Source organism: Vulpes vulpes, chromosome 3, assembly GCF_048418805.1.
Source record: "Vulpes vulpes isolate BD-2025 chromosome 3, VulVul3, whole genome shotgun sequence".
In the NCBI taxonomy this organism is placed as follows: Eukaryota; Metazoa; Chordata; class Mammalia; order Carnivora; family Canidae; genus Vulpes; species Vulpes vulpes.
Window position 1 is genome coordinate 17,290,403 of NC_132782.1, and position 17,443 is coordinate 17,307,845.

General features: G+C 39.6%; 2 protein-coding genes across 4 annotated transcripts in view; one reads left to right on the forward strand and one right to left on the reverse strand.

Moving 5' to 3' along the window:
- METAP1D (methionyl aminopeptidase type 1D, mitochondrial) overlaps positions 1–15,908 on the forward strand; it is an 88,594-nt gene extending 72,686 nt beyond the window's left edge. For both annotated transcript variants that reach the window (XM_025994032.2, XM_072751931.1), the window contains 8 exons: positions 434–583; positions 1,999–2,147; positions 2,728–2,770; positions 6,053–6,216; positions 12,841–12,938; positions 14,321–14,368; positions 15,303–15,381; positions 15,505–15,908. In XM_025994032.2, coding sequence (XP_025849817.1) covers positions 434–583; positions 1,999–2,147; positions 2,728–2,770; positions 6,053–6,216; positions 12,841–12,938; positions 14,321–14,368; positions 15,303–15,381; positions 15,505–15,583 — 810 coding nt within the window. In that variant the 3' untranslated portion in view covers positions 15,584–15,908. The remainder of the gene's footprint in view (positions 1–433; positions 584–1,998; positions 2,148–2,727; positions 2,771–6,052; positions 6,217–12,840; positions 12,939–14,320; positions 14,369–15,302; positions 15,382–15,504) is intronic.
- SLC25A12 (solute carrier family 25 member 12) overlaps positions 1–17,443 on the reverse strand; it is a 300,020-nt gene that overhangs the window by 270,848 nt on the left and 11,729 nt on the right. The window lies entirely within an intron of this gene.

Sequence of the window (17,443 nt, forward strand, 5' to 3'; positions counted from 1 at the left end):
TGTTGTGAGCTATCCTTTGCATAAATTTTATCTTTGTGTTAAGAAGATGAAAGTGCTCTTAATTAGCCATTTGGCAATTTGGAAGCTTGGTGCTCTTTTTCCATCAATGGCAAGAATGCTCCTTACAGGGTTGGGAGGAGGAAGAAAAGAAAACTACTGTTTGTTTTGACCAGAAGTCTACTTCAGACCAGTTTGACTCAAAGCACAGTAAGGTTAACAGACCATCCAGAGGCAGCACTCACAGGCAATGTTAAGTTCAAAAGGGCAGGGGAAGGAACCGGGGGCAGCCTGGAGGGTCTGTCCTGCTGGCTTCGGAGGTCGGTGCTCCGGCAGGAAGGGCAGAGCTCCATGAAGCAGGAGGCTGTGTCCGACAAAATGATCCCATTGTCGTGTGCTGGGTTCTGATCTTCATTTTCAATCCTTTTTCCTCAAGCACATAAAGAAGCCAGACTATGTGACGACAGGCATTGTACCCGACTGGGGAGACAGCATAGAAGTTAAGAATGAAGATCAGATTCAAGGGCTTCGTCAGGCTTGTCAGCTGGCCCGTCATGTCCTCCTCCTGGCTGGGAAGAGTTTAAAGGTGGCGTCTCACCAAGCCTCAGGACTTCCATAAGGGCAACAAGCCCTCCTCTCTTCCTTCTCCCCCTTTAACTCTTCTTTTGTACACATCCACTTTGTTAAAAATCAAGTAAAGCCTTGGGGTGGGGGGAAAGGGATTTTATTATTTTATATGTTCATTCTAGAGGTAACTTAAAATCCAAATGCAGTTTTAAGTAACAGGATTCAGGAGAGGCTTTGGGCCCAGTCAGCCTGTCTGGCGTGATCAATGGCAGACAGCTCTGACTTCCGCCCCTTCATTCCTGCCTGTAGTTTCTGCTTTTATTCCCCACGTTATTTCTGTGCCTGAAAAGTTGTTCGGCCTCATCCTTTGTCTCCTATTTTCTTGCATTAGCTCTGCAAAGAAGGATTAGAGCACATACACAAAGCTGTGCGTAATATAGAAACATAATTACAGACAACTGTCTTACTACAAGATTTAGTTCTTTCAGAATAATCTGAAGCCCCCTGCTTTATGAGAATCATTTATTTAAAAAAAAAAAAAAAGTACGGGCCTGAAGTTTCCAGAAGGTGGGCAGAATTTAGGAAGTGAATCTCCATGATGAAATCACTTAGGGTATCATCTGTGTAATGAACTTGTTATAGCAACATAACTAAGCATGATGTGAATAACAAATAACACAATATTTAATAAAAGATTTTGGTTTAGAATTTTATTTAGGACTCAGGAGTTTACGGAACACTTGTAAACTCATGCACTCGTAAAACTCAATTTTAGGGTTTTTTTTTTTTTTTTTTTGGTTTGAGAGCAATCGGATGCCTTCTGATAAGGGAGACATATTTTTTAAAAAACACAATGGGTTTATTTAGGCATGAAAGAAATCGAGATTTGTGAAAACCAAATTTCTACAATATGTATCAGACTGAGTTTTTAAAATAATGATCTATAATCTTCACATCATTGTTGCTAAGCCCGTGTGAGCTTTCGCTGAGATAAAACGGTGTGGGCCGACTTACTTCTTCAAGCCCTATCATCTAAACTGAAGACACTTTTGAGAATTTATTTATAAGCTTCAGTTAGCCTGAGGCACTAACCCTTGAGGAAGAGGAAGGAATTGCCTAAGAACATATTTGTGAAGTGTTCAGGCTCAAAGGGAGTCATGTCATTTAATGACTCACAGATAATTTAAAGCATCTTAGGGTTTACAGTTTCCATTTCCTAACAGCCCATAATACCATCGTATACCCAAAGAATTGTCCAAAAGGCACAATTTAAATATTTAATGTTAATCACCATTAATTAAAATGTTGTATCACACGTTTATCCCAGTAAATCTATACAGCCTCATCTAAAAGCGCTGTAGCTATAGACATGGTCAGTGAGTGCAGGAAATGTCTTCAACTGTTGCTACACAATTTCTTTATTTAATATTTTAGGTTGACATGACAACTGAAGAGATAGATGCTCTTGTCCATCAGGAAATCATCCGTCATGATGCTTATCCCTCACCTCTAGGCTATGGAGGTTTTCCAAAATCTGTTTGTACCTCTGTAAACAACGTGCTATGTCATGGTATTCCTGACAGGTATTCATTGCTTAATAACATATTCTTCCTTTGGAAACTAAAACATGAAACTAAGATCTATAACATATGTTGAAAGACACTAGTTTAATTGAAACCCACCTGCAAACTTTTGAAACTGATTATGGTAAAACAAAGATTTTGAAGTATTTTGCTTCTAAGTGGACATAATTTAATGTTTGTTGAAGCAGTGTGTAATCCAAAAAGGTCCTGGTTCATGAAATATTTCTTTTGCCTTCTTAGATTTCAACCATATAAATGATAAAACCCCAAATGTAGGCAAATATAGGTTATCAACTACTGTTTCAGCTCTTTGCAAAATTAAAGTAACTGATAAGTACATTTTTTAAAGAATTTTTAAAAGATTTTTAAACAATGGCAATATGTTCATATTCTGTATTTCTTGGAAAATTTGATGTGACTAACATAACTTAAAGATTAGATATAGTTATTCTATTTATTCCTCTTCTACTCCAAATTATCATTGAAACTCACCGGGTCTGTGATAGTCTTAGGTACTTATTTTTTACATTCCTTTTATTGAGATCTGTCTATCACCATTTCTATTCTGTTTACGTTTCAGTCGACCTCTTCAGGATGGAGATATTATCAACATTGATGTCACGGTGAGTAAATAATATAAAAAATAGTCTTTGATCAACTTCAGAATTGCTGGTAGCAACAGGAAGAATTGTGGATTGAAAATGTGAACTGCACCAAGGGAAGTGCTGTTTACTTCTAGACCCAGACGCAAGCAGCTGGTTTCCTTTTTTGTCTTTAACTCCGTGTTTATTCCAAGTAAACCCAGGCCTGACTTGAATTTAGGGCTGGAATCAGATGCACTGAGATCAATGTTGGCCTAAGTGAAATGTCAACCCAATCCTGCTATGTGTCATGTTTTTGAGAAGGTGTAATTGTTATTGATCCACTGTGTAGTTAATGCAGAGCACCACAGCACTGGGCAGCTGCTGAAGCTAGATATGTATGAGATGAGCTAACGCGAAGAAAGCCAGCATTTTTCCTTCACTCTGCCAAGATTGATCTTCCTCTTCCTGCTGATTTTGAGTGGGGCCTGTCATTATCTTACTCTGTCATTAGGGGCTACATTGGCCTGTGTGTGTCAGTCTATTTGGACAGCAACTCTTTTGCTAGCAGTGTTCCTTAGATTTATTAAAATCCCTGAAGGGTAACGTCGTGTTCCATTGGTGGTATGGAGGGTAGAGAGAGTCTTGAACTCGGAGCTTGCAAGCAGAGTGGTTTTCTCTCTGAACCTGACTTTTTACCAACTGATTTAACAACCGTGCTTTTAAATAACAACCCAAAGTAATTTGACATGGGAACTTCAAATTGTACAACCTCTATCTTTTTCTTGGATTATTTGTGCTTTGGCAGTTGATTTTACTAAAGAACTTTGTAACGGTCCCTCTGGATTATGTAGGTTATAAATAAATTCTCTGCATCTGATTAATAAATAAGTTTTAAATATATAAATAAAATTTAATCATCTGGTGAGAACTAGTTGAGATGGACAACTGAGGAAATATTTTCCATAGTAGTTATTTTGTATCCAGACCATGAATTTAGGTAGCATGGGAATGAAGTAGAAATTGGCGTCCAGTAGTTGAGTTTGGTCAAATTTTTAGTTGCTTAAATTAACTCACCCTCTTTTCTGCGTATCAGTGTGTATGATGATAGAGCCAAAGATTCTTTTATTGCTGCTACTCTTTCATATGTCATTTTGTCCTACTTAGAATACTTGAACATTTGCTTCACATATATTCTGTTGGTTTATCTTTCCAACTCAGAATCATATAGAAGGAGATATTTTATGAAGTATACCTGAAATAAAATATTTTTTATGACATACTTTTCATTCAATTGTAACTGATTTGGGGGTTTTACATTTATTATCTCACCTAATCACCCTCTAATAAAATATTGCTACTTTGAAGGAAATCAGAACACTTTCCTACTGCTTCCAGTGCATACAAAGAGACTATCTCATGCCTTTTCTGTTTCCTGAAGACTTTTAATACATTTTTAACATTCAAATATTTCACAGTTGCAAAACTCATAAAGCAACATATAATATTTCAAGTGTCTAGAAATACGAGTCAAGAAAACATATAGGTCACTATCTTAATAAATCATATTTCTTTTTTTTTTACTCCTCCCCACAAATTCTGCTTCTTTTGAGATATGTTGTTAAGTGAAAGATTCCATTATCAGATCCTATACTTGTATCAGAAAATATTCCTCATGCATTTTATAATTGTTTACATCTAGTATATCACAAGAAAACAGACCGCTTTCCCCCTAGAAAGTCAAATGTTAAAAAACAAACTGTGAGATGCCTAGAGTAGTTGCTCAATAAATATTTGTTTAATAAATGAAGTACAAAACAAAAATAGTTTGTAAGCACAAACCCTAATTTTAGATAACTGCCATAGACTTTCAAAAGTATTGTTATTTCCACATATATTGAATCTTTCACACAGTCATTTTGAAAGCTAGCAAAAGTAATATAAAAAACAAAGATTTTTAAGAATATTTTTAACCTAAATAACAGTTACGTAAACACTGGATTAGACATCTTTAAAAACAATTACTCATATTAGTGACTATAATGTATTTGTGTATAAAATCAAACTTGTACTTTCTTGGTTTGCAAATGGGAACGAATGTATAAAACACTACTCTATTGGAGGTAATTAAGGTCATTTGACATAGTAGAGAAAACATTTGATTCGAAGCCAATAATCCATCATGTTAATCTGGATCTACCTCTGTGTTCTGCCGCTAACCTTAGACAAGTTACCTGTTTATGCCCAGGCTTCTGACTTATAAAGTGGAGACCGAATAAAGATGTTTCCTGCTTCCCTTACAGAGTGTAGTAGAGTATTTTTTTTTAGCACAGAATAATATACAGGTTTAAGACATTGACTCAGTATTAAAATAGAAAGCTCAGATAAATATCTTTTTTATAAGTTTCTGCATTCTGCTGCATGAGAAAGAGAAATGTGAAAAATAATCACATAGATCAAATGAATGCAAAATGACAAATTCCATGCTATATCTAAGGATCAGTATTCAACCAGTGTCTTCCACCTTCTATATTTATTATCATGTTTTGTTGACTATTGATGTTTATAACGAATCTGGTATTTTTCAAGATCCTATAGTGCCTACTGAATCATTAATGACTGATAAAATTATATTTTCTGTAATTTTATTCTTAAGCTTATTTTGTTATATCTTAATTCTTTAAACCCCCATGTGTAGTGTTTCCTGTTAACATTCTGCTATCTGGAACATTTGACTAAAGTTTCACTTCCAGACAGGATCTTTCTGTATAACATATTTCATTCCCATATTGAATCACTTCAGTTCTTGGAACTAAATTCTCCCACTGTCTAATACTGACGTGTCTATTTCATTTCTTATTATCTATCACTTCCAAGTGCAGAATTAGTAAATAAAAGATCAAGTATCTTCATGACACTGAAGAAACTTTTCACTGTGTTAAATACTTCTAGGCCCTCTAGACCTATTGTAGTAATTGTGGGTCAGTGTCTTTAGTCACTAATTTATGAATATGTAGTTTTGTCTTCCCAGAAACGAAGTGAGGAATCAAAATATTATACCAGCATTGCTAATCATAATGTTGAAATAGCCATTCTAGTTACGTTTTTATTTTTAAATTTTGTGACATCATTGTATGGCTTCATCTTTTTAATTTCTGAAGGCAAATTCAGAAGCATATCTTTCTTTTGTAGGGAAACTTGAAAGTAATTCTGGAAGAGTGAAACCTATGAATCTACTAAATACATAAATGAACACAATATATACTTTGGGAGAGTACATTTTTAAAAACAAGGCCATATTTTAAAATGTTTGCCTGTGTTTAGGTCTATTACAATGGCTACCATGGAGACACCTCCGAAACGTTTTTGGTGGGCAATGTGGATGAATGTGGTAAAAAGTTAGTGGAGGTTGCCAGGAGGTGTAGAGATGAAGCGATTGCAGCTTGCAGAGCGGGGGCTCCCTTCTCTGTAATTGGAAACACAATCAGGTAAGCCTGACACTGACAAGTAAAGGGAGGGTTGGCAAATGGTACAAAGGTTATTGGTGGCTTGGTACAAAGTTGATGACATGTTTTATGATTCAGAACCATCATTTCAGTCTGATATCAGTATGTGAACTGCCAAGCTGCAATGCTGTTCCCTGGGTTAAAAAAAAAAAAAAAAAGATTTTAAAACAGTGAATTATACTCGGGTCAGCAGGAAACTTACAGGAGCAGCAAGCAATATTTATATGACTCCTTTAGTTTTAGCTCAACATATAGGTCTGGAGCATTGCTTTCCTCAAAATCACACCAAACATGGAAGAAAGTACGTAGGAAGGGGATAAGCATCCCAAACTCTTGGATAATGAAACAGGAGGAAAGCTAAATTTTATAAAGGAATGAAGTGAAATCTATTCCTGTGATACAAAGATAAAAAACATTGGCTCAAGGAAGCCTTACCTTTCAAATCAGTGGATTAGCAAACAGGCTGAAAGGGTGAGCCTACATCCTTCTCTCATTTTTCCTGTAAACCATTGTTTATTTTCCAAACAGTATATACTAGGTTTGCTTTTTGAGTGTATGTGTATTTTCTGAATTCCAGCCTTTCCCCGTAATCTGTTACCTACTTTGAGATCTTTTTTTTCTTACCCCCATAATTGTTTTGGAGTAGACATACAGAATATGTGTTTTTATTTAAAAGTAATGCATTCTGTTAAAGATGATCACATCAGTACCTTCAAAAGTACTGTTCTCATTAATAAGAACCATTGAATACTTCCCGTTTGTCTAAAGGATGGAAGGCTTAGTCACCTTGAAAAGATGCTGCCTTTTTTCTTCGTAAGCCCTCAAATACTTTAAGAAAAAAGGCAGTAAAATATCAGTTAAATGTATTTATGGCTTTAAAAATATTGTAACAATGTCTGAATCAAACTTTAGTAAAATCTCTTTGGGTTATATCTGAGAAGCTTTTATTGAAGACTTTGAACAAAATTGTGTTTTTGACAGTTTTAAATTATAGGCTAACTAGCCTGGGAAAAAAGGATAGTGTCTCTCTGTTCTTTCATAGGAAATGTTGAATCAGACCCCTACTGGGAAAAGAAATTTAATGCATATCTCACTATCTTACTGTCCATGAATATAATAGAAATGAATTCAAAATGCAGTTTTATTTTTGCAAATGGGATGAGTCGATAGATGTATCTCATATTTTTGAACACCTAGGGTTCAACAAATTTACTGGTGGTGCTCTTGCATTTTAACAAAATTTATTCTTCAGTCGAAGGGGGCAGAGAACACTAGATTCTTATTCAAGCATTCTATCGAGCTCTGCATTCATGGCTGTGTCTAAAGGGCATGTCAGCCTTTGATTCTCTCTGAGAGGTAATTATCCTTTTCCTGTCACGGAACAACAAATGATAGCTAACTACAGAGGCACATTTGCAGTAGTCACATTCATCAACTGCAGAAAAAAAAATTCAATTTAATTGTGCAACACAGCTGCACATGGGCTTTTGAGCATTTCTGTTGTTCTCCCTGTCTCGCTATTCCTCCCTCCAGATCTATTTTTTAAACTTTTTTTCTGGTTATTTTTTCCCCTTTTTGTCTCTTCTTCCATTTTTACTCTCTGTACTTTCTTGTTAAAGTAATTTTCCTTTGTGGCTCTCATTCTTTTTTCCCCATTGAAGGCTATGAATGTAGAAAATTATCACAATTACTCATATAATTGAGCCTCTTTGTAGCAAGTGCAACTCCAGTAGCCTTTCTCCATCATGAAAATGGTTTCATTATAGGGTTTTTCATATTCTCTGACACCATCTACACAGAGGAACAGGCGTGCAGATGAGATGTGCTAGGAACAGGCTAGATCAGTAAGGTCACAGTAGGAATAATTAGCTCTGCTATGGAAAGAGCATCTAGGCCTTTTACTGCTACATAAATGTACTGTCCGTGGCTTTTAGTCACAAAAAAACTTACTAACAAATGGAGCTCCCGCCTACTACTTTGAAAAAAAGATTTGTATCAACACTACAATTTTCCATCATTAAGACTAATAACACAGAGCCTAGTATACATCAAGGGGAATAAAAAGAAAAATCTCACATTCAAGTGGCGGCTGGGTGCTGACCTTTGTTCCCTTTTTTTGTGTACGACTTAACTCTTTACAAAAAAGAGCCACACGCCACACCAACATGCAGGTGAACTCCAGCTAGTACTAGCAAAGCATAGCATTCAGTCGGAAAATCTGATAAATCTCCATGCAGGATAATGCATTTCATTACATATTCACTACATTAATTCTAGCTACATAAAAAAAAAAAAAAGAAAAGGAAGAAGAAGAGTAGAATTGAAAGTGACATTGGATTTTAGCTATCTGGGTGCAAAGGTCAGTTTTTGCAGAGTATGAATTTGCATGTATAAGCTCCTTTGAAAATCAGATCAGTCCCAACAACTACACTTACAAAACTATGTGAAAAATAATAGACAATGAACTTTTTACTTTTACCCTGATACATTTCATTATTTAGATGGCTTACGTCTGCCACCAGGGACTAACGAATGTTGAGCCAGTGTTTCTGGACATGTATTATTTTGCCTTTTCTCATTCAGGCAAAATCTCAACGGAGTAAATAAACAAACAATCTCCACCTTTAAGCCAAAAGTACTTGGAATCATTACAGATGAAGGTTTACAAACATCTTTCAACCCAGTCTCATTTATTTTAAGATATTCACCGTCTTTTGCATAGCCTCCCTCTACTGATACACCATGAAAAGAACATTCAAGCTTCTTTTATTAGTAGTGTGTTACCAAACCCCAGTGATCTTTATAGGAAATTTTGAAATTCTCTGAAGCCTGTAAAGGTAGGAGGATGTCTCTGAAGGCGTACTGGCTAAAATAGTTTAATGAAAAGGGCTCCCTGTGTGCCCTTTTGCTTCATGAGGATGGCTCGTGATCTTTAGGTTACAGTGTTATTACATGCACTGCACTTCCATTTGCTTTAAATTATTTCTAAAGCTGTATATTCACATGTTCTCTAGATGATATGATCTGTACATATGAGAATATTGTGAATGTGTAGATTCATGCATCCCAAATATGTGACAGTTCAATCAAAAATAATTTAAACTTATAGTTGTAAATGTCATGATGAAAGTATCAATAAATGGTTTTTAATGTTTAATTCATAAGTATATGTTTTGATATTAATTTAGAAGAATATAAAGCAGATTTTTAAAAATAATCTCTTTCTATTAGATTATGCACATTTAAACAATAAGTGGCTCAGGCAAAATAAGTCATTTTAATGTCATCTGTGATGGATTTTTCTTGACAGCTACTGTAAATTACAATTACACTGCTTCTCTCTGCACATGAAAGTAAGCACTGCAATAAATTATCTTTTATTTCAATCCATCATGTCTGCTTTTCGGAAACAGAAAACCTCAAATAAAAGTTCAGCGCTATTGTAAGAAAAATACAGTAATTTGTGATCCAGCTTGAAACAAAAAAACGTACCACTCATTTGGAAAACGGTCGTTGGCTTTTAAAAATATTACTAATTGTACTTAAACATTCCTCGTCATTAGAGGGAATCCTTGGACTCCTACATTCCTTCATCCAAAGACTGCTGTTTAAGATAAAAATCTGGAAAGACCGAACTTGGAAAATCAGGTGCCATTTAATTAGAGATGTGACCGTTTGGAAATTAATGCTGTTTATAGGATTCAGGTAAAAATAGTGATCAAACTGTTTCCACGTGAATTTTTATTTCTTGAGAAGAGTGTGCACTTAACCACAGTCCTCCTCTGCCCTCTTGGGGTATGTATTCTTAGTCACAAAATGTAGCTGAAGCATATTAAGAATTTTAATTTATCTAGACAGTCTTTCCAATTGAGGAAAACAACCTCAGAAAGGGAATTAAATGGAAGAAAATGGTCACAAGATGAAATTCCTGAAGAAGGGAACCATAACTGCAACATGAACTGTAATGATAGTACGATTTAAAAGTAAGTTCGGAAACTACACTTGTACAAGGTCTTCTTCGCTCCCCTCCTCTCCCTCCCCAAATAGTCCCTGTGAAGGACTTCAAATCATAAATGCGCTCAGGCTCATGGGTAAGTGTCATGCTGTCTGAGAGGATTTTTACTTAGAGGAAATCAGAACAGAACAGCTAATACCAGGAGAATTCTGTGCAGTAGGTTTCAGCAGAAAGAAGGCAGATCCTCTTGAGTGGAATGTCCAGGGCAGCAAGACCCTCTGCTCAGAGGCGGGATGGCCCTGTGATGGCTGGTGCTGGGAGAGCAGCCTCCGCATCTCTTGGGCACCCCTACTCGCCCCCCCTCAACACACCAGTTAGGAGAAGCACACATGCTCCACCTTCCCGTGGGCTACAGTCAGGGTTACCACTACTTGCTTTCATGGTAAAGTGGAATTTGCTACTACAGGTCATTCGGGTTGGCTCTAGGAAGTTGGGTTTCTAGCCTAGAGTCAGGGTACATAATCTCATGCTTCCCCTATATGCCAAAATAGTAGAAGGGGCATGATTTTAAATAGTAATTTGAAACATTAGTGAGATCTTATCCCATTTAGTCCCAGTAAGTATGTGTTAAAAAGCTCACTACAAATCCAAAAGGGAAATACCCTGAAAAGCAGACCAGAAATATATACTTAGCTCCTGGGAATCAAGCATTGAGATGGGTGCTCAGCCAAGGCACTGAGCGAAATTTGTCCGGTGCTTTTCCTCTTTCCACCCGGCTGTGAAATCCTGACCTTGGCATTCATGACACATCCATTCTATGATACTCCTGTAACCATAAGTTCCAGCAGGATCCAGGCAGTAAATTGTTGTAGGAGAATGCACTCAAATATCTTTAGCCACTTGTAATTGCACAGCTTCTTTTATGAAGAGGAATGAGAGGTGTGATGGCGGAGGGACCCCAAGTGTTTTTTCAGAGTGGGCTTTCTTCCTTTCCTCTCATCAGAAATTAAAATGAAGATTGCCATTGTAACACACATTTAAGATGTAGCCGTGATGCCTGCCAATCAGTTAGATCCTAGGTGGGTTTTTTTTTTTTCTTTTAAGGAAAGAAAATAGGAGAACGGTTTATATTGAATCTTCTTTAGAATCGTTGAGGTGTGTTGGGTCTGAAGTCACATAATTTATAGGTTGAGGTAGAACCCATTCTTGTAAAAAAAAAGTCTAGATGATTATTGTCTTTATCTAATAATCTCTCTCTACCCTCTATCCACTTTCCGTCCTCTGTTTTTATTCAGAAATTGTGTGGTACAAATAGAAACACCTTGAAAAGTTTTTATACCACCTGCCCCATGTGCAAAGAGACACAGAAATAACTATAACCATAAAGTACAACTTTAAGAGATATAAATGTTGACTTATTCCTGTCATCGACACATGCATGGCTTACCTATTTCTGCACTATCGGTTACATGGAAATTAAATCTGAATGAGAGGCTGTCCATCTGCTTTTTATAGTGACATCCTGGTCTATGGGAAGGTATCTTGCAGGTCTGGAGATGAAAGTTAAACATGTTCAGAAATAAACGTACTGACACAAATGCTTACAGAGATGCTGCCTTTGAGTTCATGTTCAACTAAACCTAGGGTCTATTGGAAACTCTAGTTTGGGGTCTAAGAACTTGGACTTTGATAAGAATTTAAATAATAGTCCTATAAATCCTGATCCATTGTTATGGTTAAGGTTAAGGTGCTATGCCCCTCATCCGCATGAAAATATAAATTGTTAATGGTTTATATGCTCTTATCTTTCTCGTGCTCCTAGAAATGAATGTGTTCACCTATTTCAAAAACAACTTCTTAACTTTGTAGGTGAAGATTTTAGGGTTGGATTCTATATGCCAGACTTCATTTATATGAAATAGATGGAACCCAGTACATTTGCATGTAGAAAGAACTAATAAAGCATTAAGAATTAGGAATCACAATACTGGCTTCTCTGAGGCATCACGGTGATTATAAGCACTCGGTGTGAATTTTGTTAATGACCTAGGTCTTGAGTGGAAATCCCAAATGATCACAAAGTTTTGGAGTATTTCAAGAATAGTGACAACAAGATTTGACCTTTTGTGTGAGTATGTCTGTTTCTAAAATGTATAATGTTTTGAAATAGGCCAGAATAAGGAAACTGTAAAAGCAGGAGGTCACATTTCTAGATTGCATTTTTGTTTCTCCCTTCAGTTCCCAAATCACTAGTAATTTGCACAGTCTTTTGTGAAACCTTATACAAACCAGGCAAGTTTTTATGACCTGCATTCTATGCACAGGTATCTTGGTTATGCATACCAATCTGTGTATGTGTGCGCGCACACCCATTTGTTGTCTAAAAGGCCTTGTTCGAATGCTGTACTAAGGTAAATGAAGCAAACTACTATGTTAAGTTACATACCTTTTATCTTCCTTTATCCAAAGGGAGTCATTGCATGCAATGGCAAAAATTTTAATTATTCCAGAATAATGAATATATTAATGTTATCATCTGACTCTAAATATAACTGATTTTTTCTCTTTTAGAGACTATTTTAAAGTGACTTTATCTAAATATGCGTTAAAAACGTACCTAATTTAAGCATTTTGTTTGATCCCTTTTAAAGCCACATAACTCATCAGAATGGTTTGCAAGTCTGTCCACATTTTGTGGGGCATGGAATAGGATCTTACTTTCATGGACATCCAGAAATTTGGCATCATGGTAAGAAAGTTGATTTGGGAGCTATCTATTGAATGGAATCAGAATAAGGCAGTTTGGCTCCTGGTGTTCCTCTAACTTTGAATTCATATGATCATCCTTTTGTGTGTATTCGTGTGTGTGTGTGTGTGTGTGTGTGTGTGTGTGTGTGTGTGTCGGGGGTTGGCGTGGGGGGGGGTGGTTACTTAATTGTAACCAGCACATTACTATGTTACTGGATTAGAGCCCAGCAGTTTCCATCTCAGAATAGGGTTTATTTTGCTTTTTGTCTTCCCCTGAAGGGTGATGGCTGGAAGGCATAAGGGATATTTGTCTAGAAAAAGTTGCTGAAAACAAAATGCCACTGCATCAGTGTCCCAGCAGCATGCACATATGACTGTTTTCCATTTTTCTTTTTCTACCCCCGTCTCTAACCGCTGACTGTTGTGGTTAAACTTCATTACATCCTACACAGCGTTGACAGCTGATGTATTTAGCAGCATGTACTCTTTAGTGCTTTCTAGATGATACCCACCCTTGTATTCCTTCCTCAGAACCTCCTGCTTGTCACTGCCTGGGTGTGCACCCTACAATGAGAAGGCAGGGGTGGGCCAGAAGCAGTGGGAGGATTTGGGTTAGGGTAGGAGGCAGTCGTATAGAGTGCCCCCCAACAAGGGACTGCACACCTGGACGGGGACTGAAGGAAAGTTGGGCCTTGACCTGTGGGCTTGGGCTGAAAGCAGTCCCTAGAGGAAATACTGCCCAGAACCCATTCCCTGGAAGATCCCCATGGACCCAGCAGGTCCATACTCCTTTTACACCAACGAGCACTCCTTGAGACAGCCCTGAAGGGAATCCAGGCAGGAGCACAGAAAGAGTGTCTCAGGCCTGTGCCCCGCCCTGCACTAACACCTGACCTTATTTCAACCCCCACCCCCCCACCCCGCTTTAACCTGCACCCTAAGTGGCTGCCTTCCCTTTGTATCAGTTCCCCAGGGTATTTTACTCTTTGGGGTGGCAGGGAGGGCCTAGGACCCAGTGAAGCCTGGAGACCTGGAAGCAAGTGGCCAGGGGTTTGTGAAGGTTGTCCAAAACACCCAACAGGTGTCTAAAACACGCAGGCTGCCTCTTCGAGGCTTTGGTGCACCCTTCCCAGGGTCCTTAATCCCAAGCAAAGAAAATGTAAAGGCTAAGGCTCAGAACCCGTGTGTTTAAACCCTTGGTGATAGCCACTACCAGGATTCTAGAAATCTCCATCCTTCCTTCTACCCTAAAAGGAAAAAGTAAATAAAATGACCAAGTTTTGTTTTGTTTTGTTTTGTTTTAGGTAATCCTGCCCCTCTAATTCTGCTTCTCTCTTTCTCTCATTTCTCACTCCCCCTTTTCCATTTTTTTTTGTTTTGCAGCAAATGACTGTGACCTACTCATGGAAGAGGGAATGGCGTTCACCATAGGTCAGTGCCCAGGCTCCCCTTCAGAGAGCCGTGGCTCCCTGGGTGGAAGCTGCAGCGCTGGCCTAGGCCAGGCAGTCCCATAAAGGAATAATAAAGCCAATCAGCGTAATGAAATAATTCAGATGCATAGCAAATCTGATTAAATAATATCCTTGAGCCCCATCTTCCTAAATCAGATACTTACCGACACATTTAGGAGACGGCAGCCATCCAACCTCTAATTCTGTTACCAGCATAATGTAGTGTTTGGTTTTTTTTGTTTGTTTGTTTGGTTTGGTTTGGTTTTGGTTTTTTTGTTTTGTTTTGTTTTGTTTTTTCCGTAACACCCAGTAACTAGAAGTGATCGTGTCCCTTGCTCCCTGTCCGCAGCAAGTGATATGTACTGTCTGGCGGCCCATTCCTGGCTGATCATGTGATCGGTGTCACCACCAAATTCCAATCATCCAAGACCCTAAAGGCATCATATTTCTGACTGTGATACTTAATGGAGAAGCAATTAGAGTGAAATAAGAAAATTGTTATTTGCTGATTAATGAACATTTTAAGCATGTTTTAAAAATTCAAATATTTTTTAAAACTGACTGGTATTTATAAGAGGGACTGGTGTTTGGGTGGTTATTATCCACGGGGTCCTAATTAAGGCTTGATTAAAATGCCCTTTTTTCTCAAAAAAAATACGAACTAGGCGACTTCATACATTTTTTGAATGCGGTAGCGTTTCCTCTTCCTACTGTTTAGTTTGTAGTATACTATGTAAGCAACGTCAATTATCAGCCCCTGTGAGATGACAACATGAACCCACGGGGGAAGCACTTGGGGGGAGGGGAGGAGAACCTTCTTATTCTCCCCCCCCCTTTTTTTTTCATAATCAGCCGAAACCATATTTGACAAGAACATGATTAGATCATTGCAGTAAATATTTTCCCTCTTACAGAGCCAATCATAACCGAAGGATCCCCTGAATTTCAAGTCCTGGAGGATGCCTGGACTGTGGTCTCCCTGGACAATCAAAGGTGTTTGCTCTCGGTGCTATTGCCTTGAAATTATATGGGAAGGGAATGTGGGTCCGACGGCTCCGGCTGCTGTTCCCCGCCCCGCGGGCGCTTTCTGGCGGCCTGACCGCGCGTGTGTTTCAGGTCCGCCCAGTTCGAGCACACGGTGCTCATCACGTCGGAGGGCGTGCAGGTCCTGACCAAGCTGCCCCACGAGGCCTGAGGAGCCGCCCGGAGGTCGCAGAGGCCCGGCGCTTTTTATCCTAAATTGCTGAAATCCAGCTGGAGAACTTGTAGAAGACACAGGCGACCGGGAGGTCACGTAGTAACCAAACTAGCATCTAGTTTTGGAAAAACCCGGGGGGGATTGGGGGCAGCTGGCAAGTCAGAGCTCCAGCCGGGATCCTGGCTGGGGCTTGGCTTCCCAGCGGGGAGGGGACCTGGGGGGCACGGGGACGCCCTCGCTTCGGGATGAGGGGCTTCTCCAGATGCATGCTTTTCTCTTTCCCGTGTCTTGACCGCCCAAGTAAAACGCTTTCCCCTCCTAAGCCCATTGTGTCTGTGGTCCTTGCGCCTCTGACAGTTAGAGGGAGGAGGTAAGTGGTTAATTTTTGAGTCTCTGAACTTTTTACAAGGGCACGTGGAGGGGGGTGGTGAGCCTAGACGTTAGCTGGGGATTTTTTTAATTTATTTTTTAAAAGATTGTATTTATTTATTCATGACAGACAGAGAGAGGCAGAGACACAGGCAGAGGGAGAAGCAGGCTCCATGCAGGGAGCCCGACGTGGGACTTGATCCAGGGTCTCCAGGATCACACCCCAGGCTGAAAGGGGACACTAAACTACTGGGCCACCGGGGCTGCCCTAGGAATTTTTTTAAAAGTCTTTGCTTTCCCCCTTGTGGGTCCCACATTGGCTCTCCCAGGGACCAGCTGCCCCCCAGCCCTTCCAGTTCTCTTCCCTTCATAGCTTCTTTGTGATGAAAAGATTAGCCCGCAAACCGAGGGAGGGGTTGGTTACAAACATTTCCTTGCCTGTGAACCCTGGTCTGGCCTCTGCAGTGCTTTATCAATCCACAAACCTGACTTTCCCAGTCCCCCATGGCTCCTCCTCACGTCCCTCATCCTGCCCCAAGCGGCCATCCCTAAGGTTATTTTTGAGAAACCCTCTCCTCCCCTCCATCTCTCTCTCTCTCTCTCTCTCTCTCTCTCTCACACACACACACACAGTGACCATTTATTGCACTAGAAATTAGAACATCGGCCCCACCAGTCCAGATGTGAACAGTGGTTGGTCTAGCTCCTAAGCTGACCTCTCCCCATATCGTCGTCCCCCTTCAGACTGCGCTCTCCTTCTGGAGACCCAAAGGATCCCAGCAGGGGACGATATGGAAACTTTTGAGGGCAAGAGCCAAGTTAGCTGGGATTGGAGCTGGCAAGCCTGCAGCTCCACCTGCTTCAGAAGCAGGAAATCCAAAGGCCCACATTCTGCATTTCCCAAAGGCCCATTTCTGATCAGAATATCCTGCCTTCTTCAGCACGCAAGCCCTCCCCCCCCCCCCCCCCCCCGCACCTGTTCACACCTGGGTTCAGGTGAAGAGGTGTTTGGAGTTTAGTAGACCACCTAGAAAGTAGCCCCCCTCTGATCACGGTTTTAGGAGCGAGTTCAGTGAGGGTGTCTGGGCAGTCAGGGATTGTGCAAACTTCTATTTCTACTGAAGCCGCTTTTGCAAAGTTGTCACCCACTAAAAATAGCTTGGGCCGGAGAGCACCAAGGAAATGCAAGCACCTGTAGTTGCCCTGACAGGTGGTCTCTGTGACGCTCAGAGTGGTGGGAAAAGAGATAGGAAACTGAGGCCAATAAGAGCACTTGGAGAAGTGGCTAGTTCAAGCTTTCCCCTGAACTCAGATTCTCTTGGGCATCCTCCAACCCTTCCAGTACCCCTTCTCTGTGCCTGGGGATGTAGAATTTGGACAGAGGTGATTCCAATTCAAGTGGATCCGAGAGCTGGAAAAAGCGAGGGAGGAGTTGAAGATATACCAGGACCATAGAAAAACTTTTCAGGGGCGGGGGGGGGGGGGGGG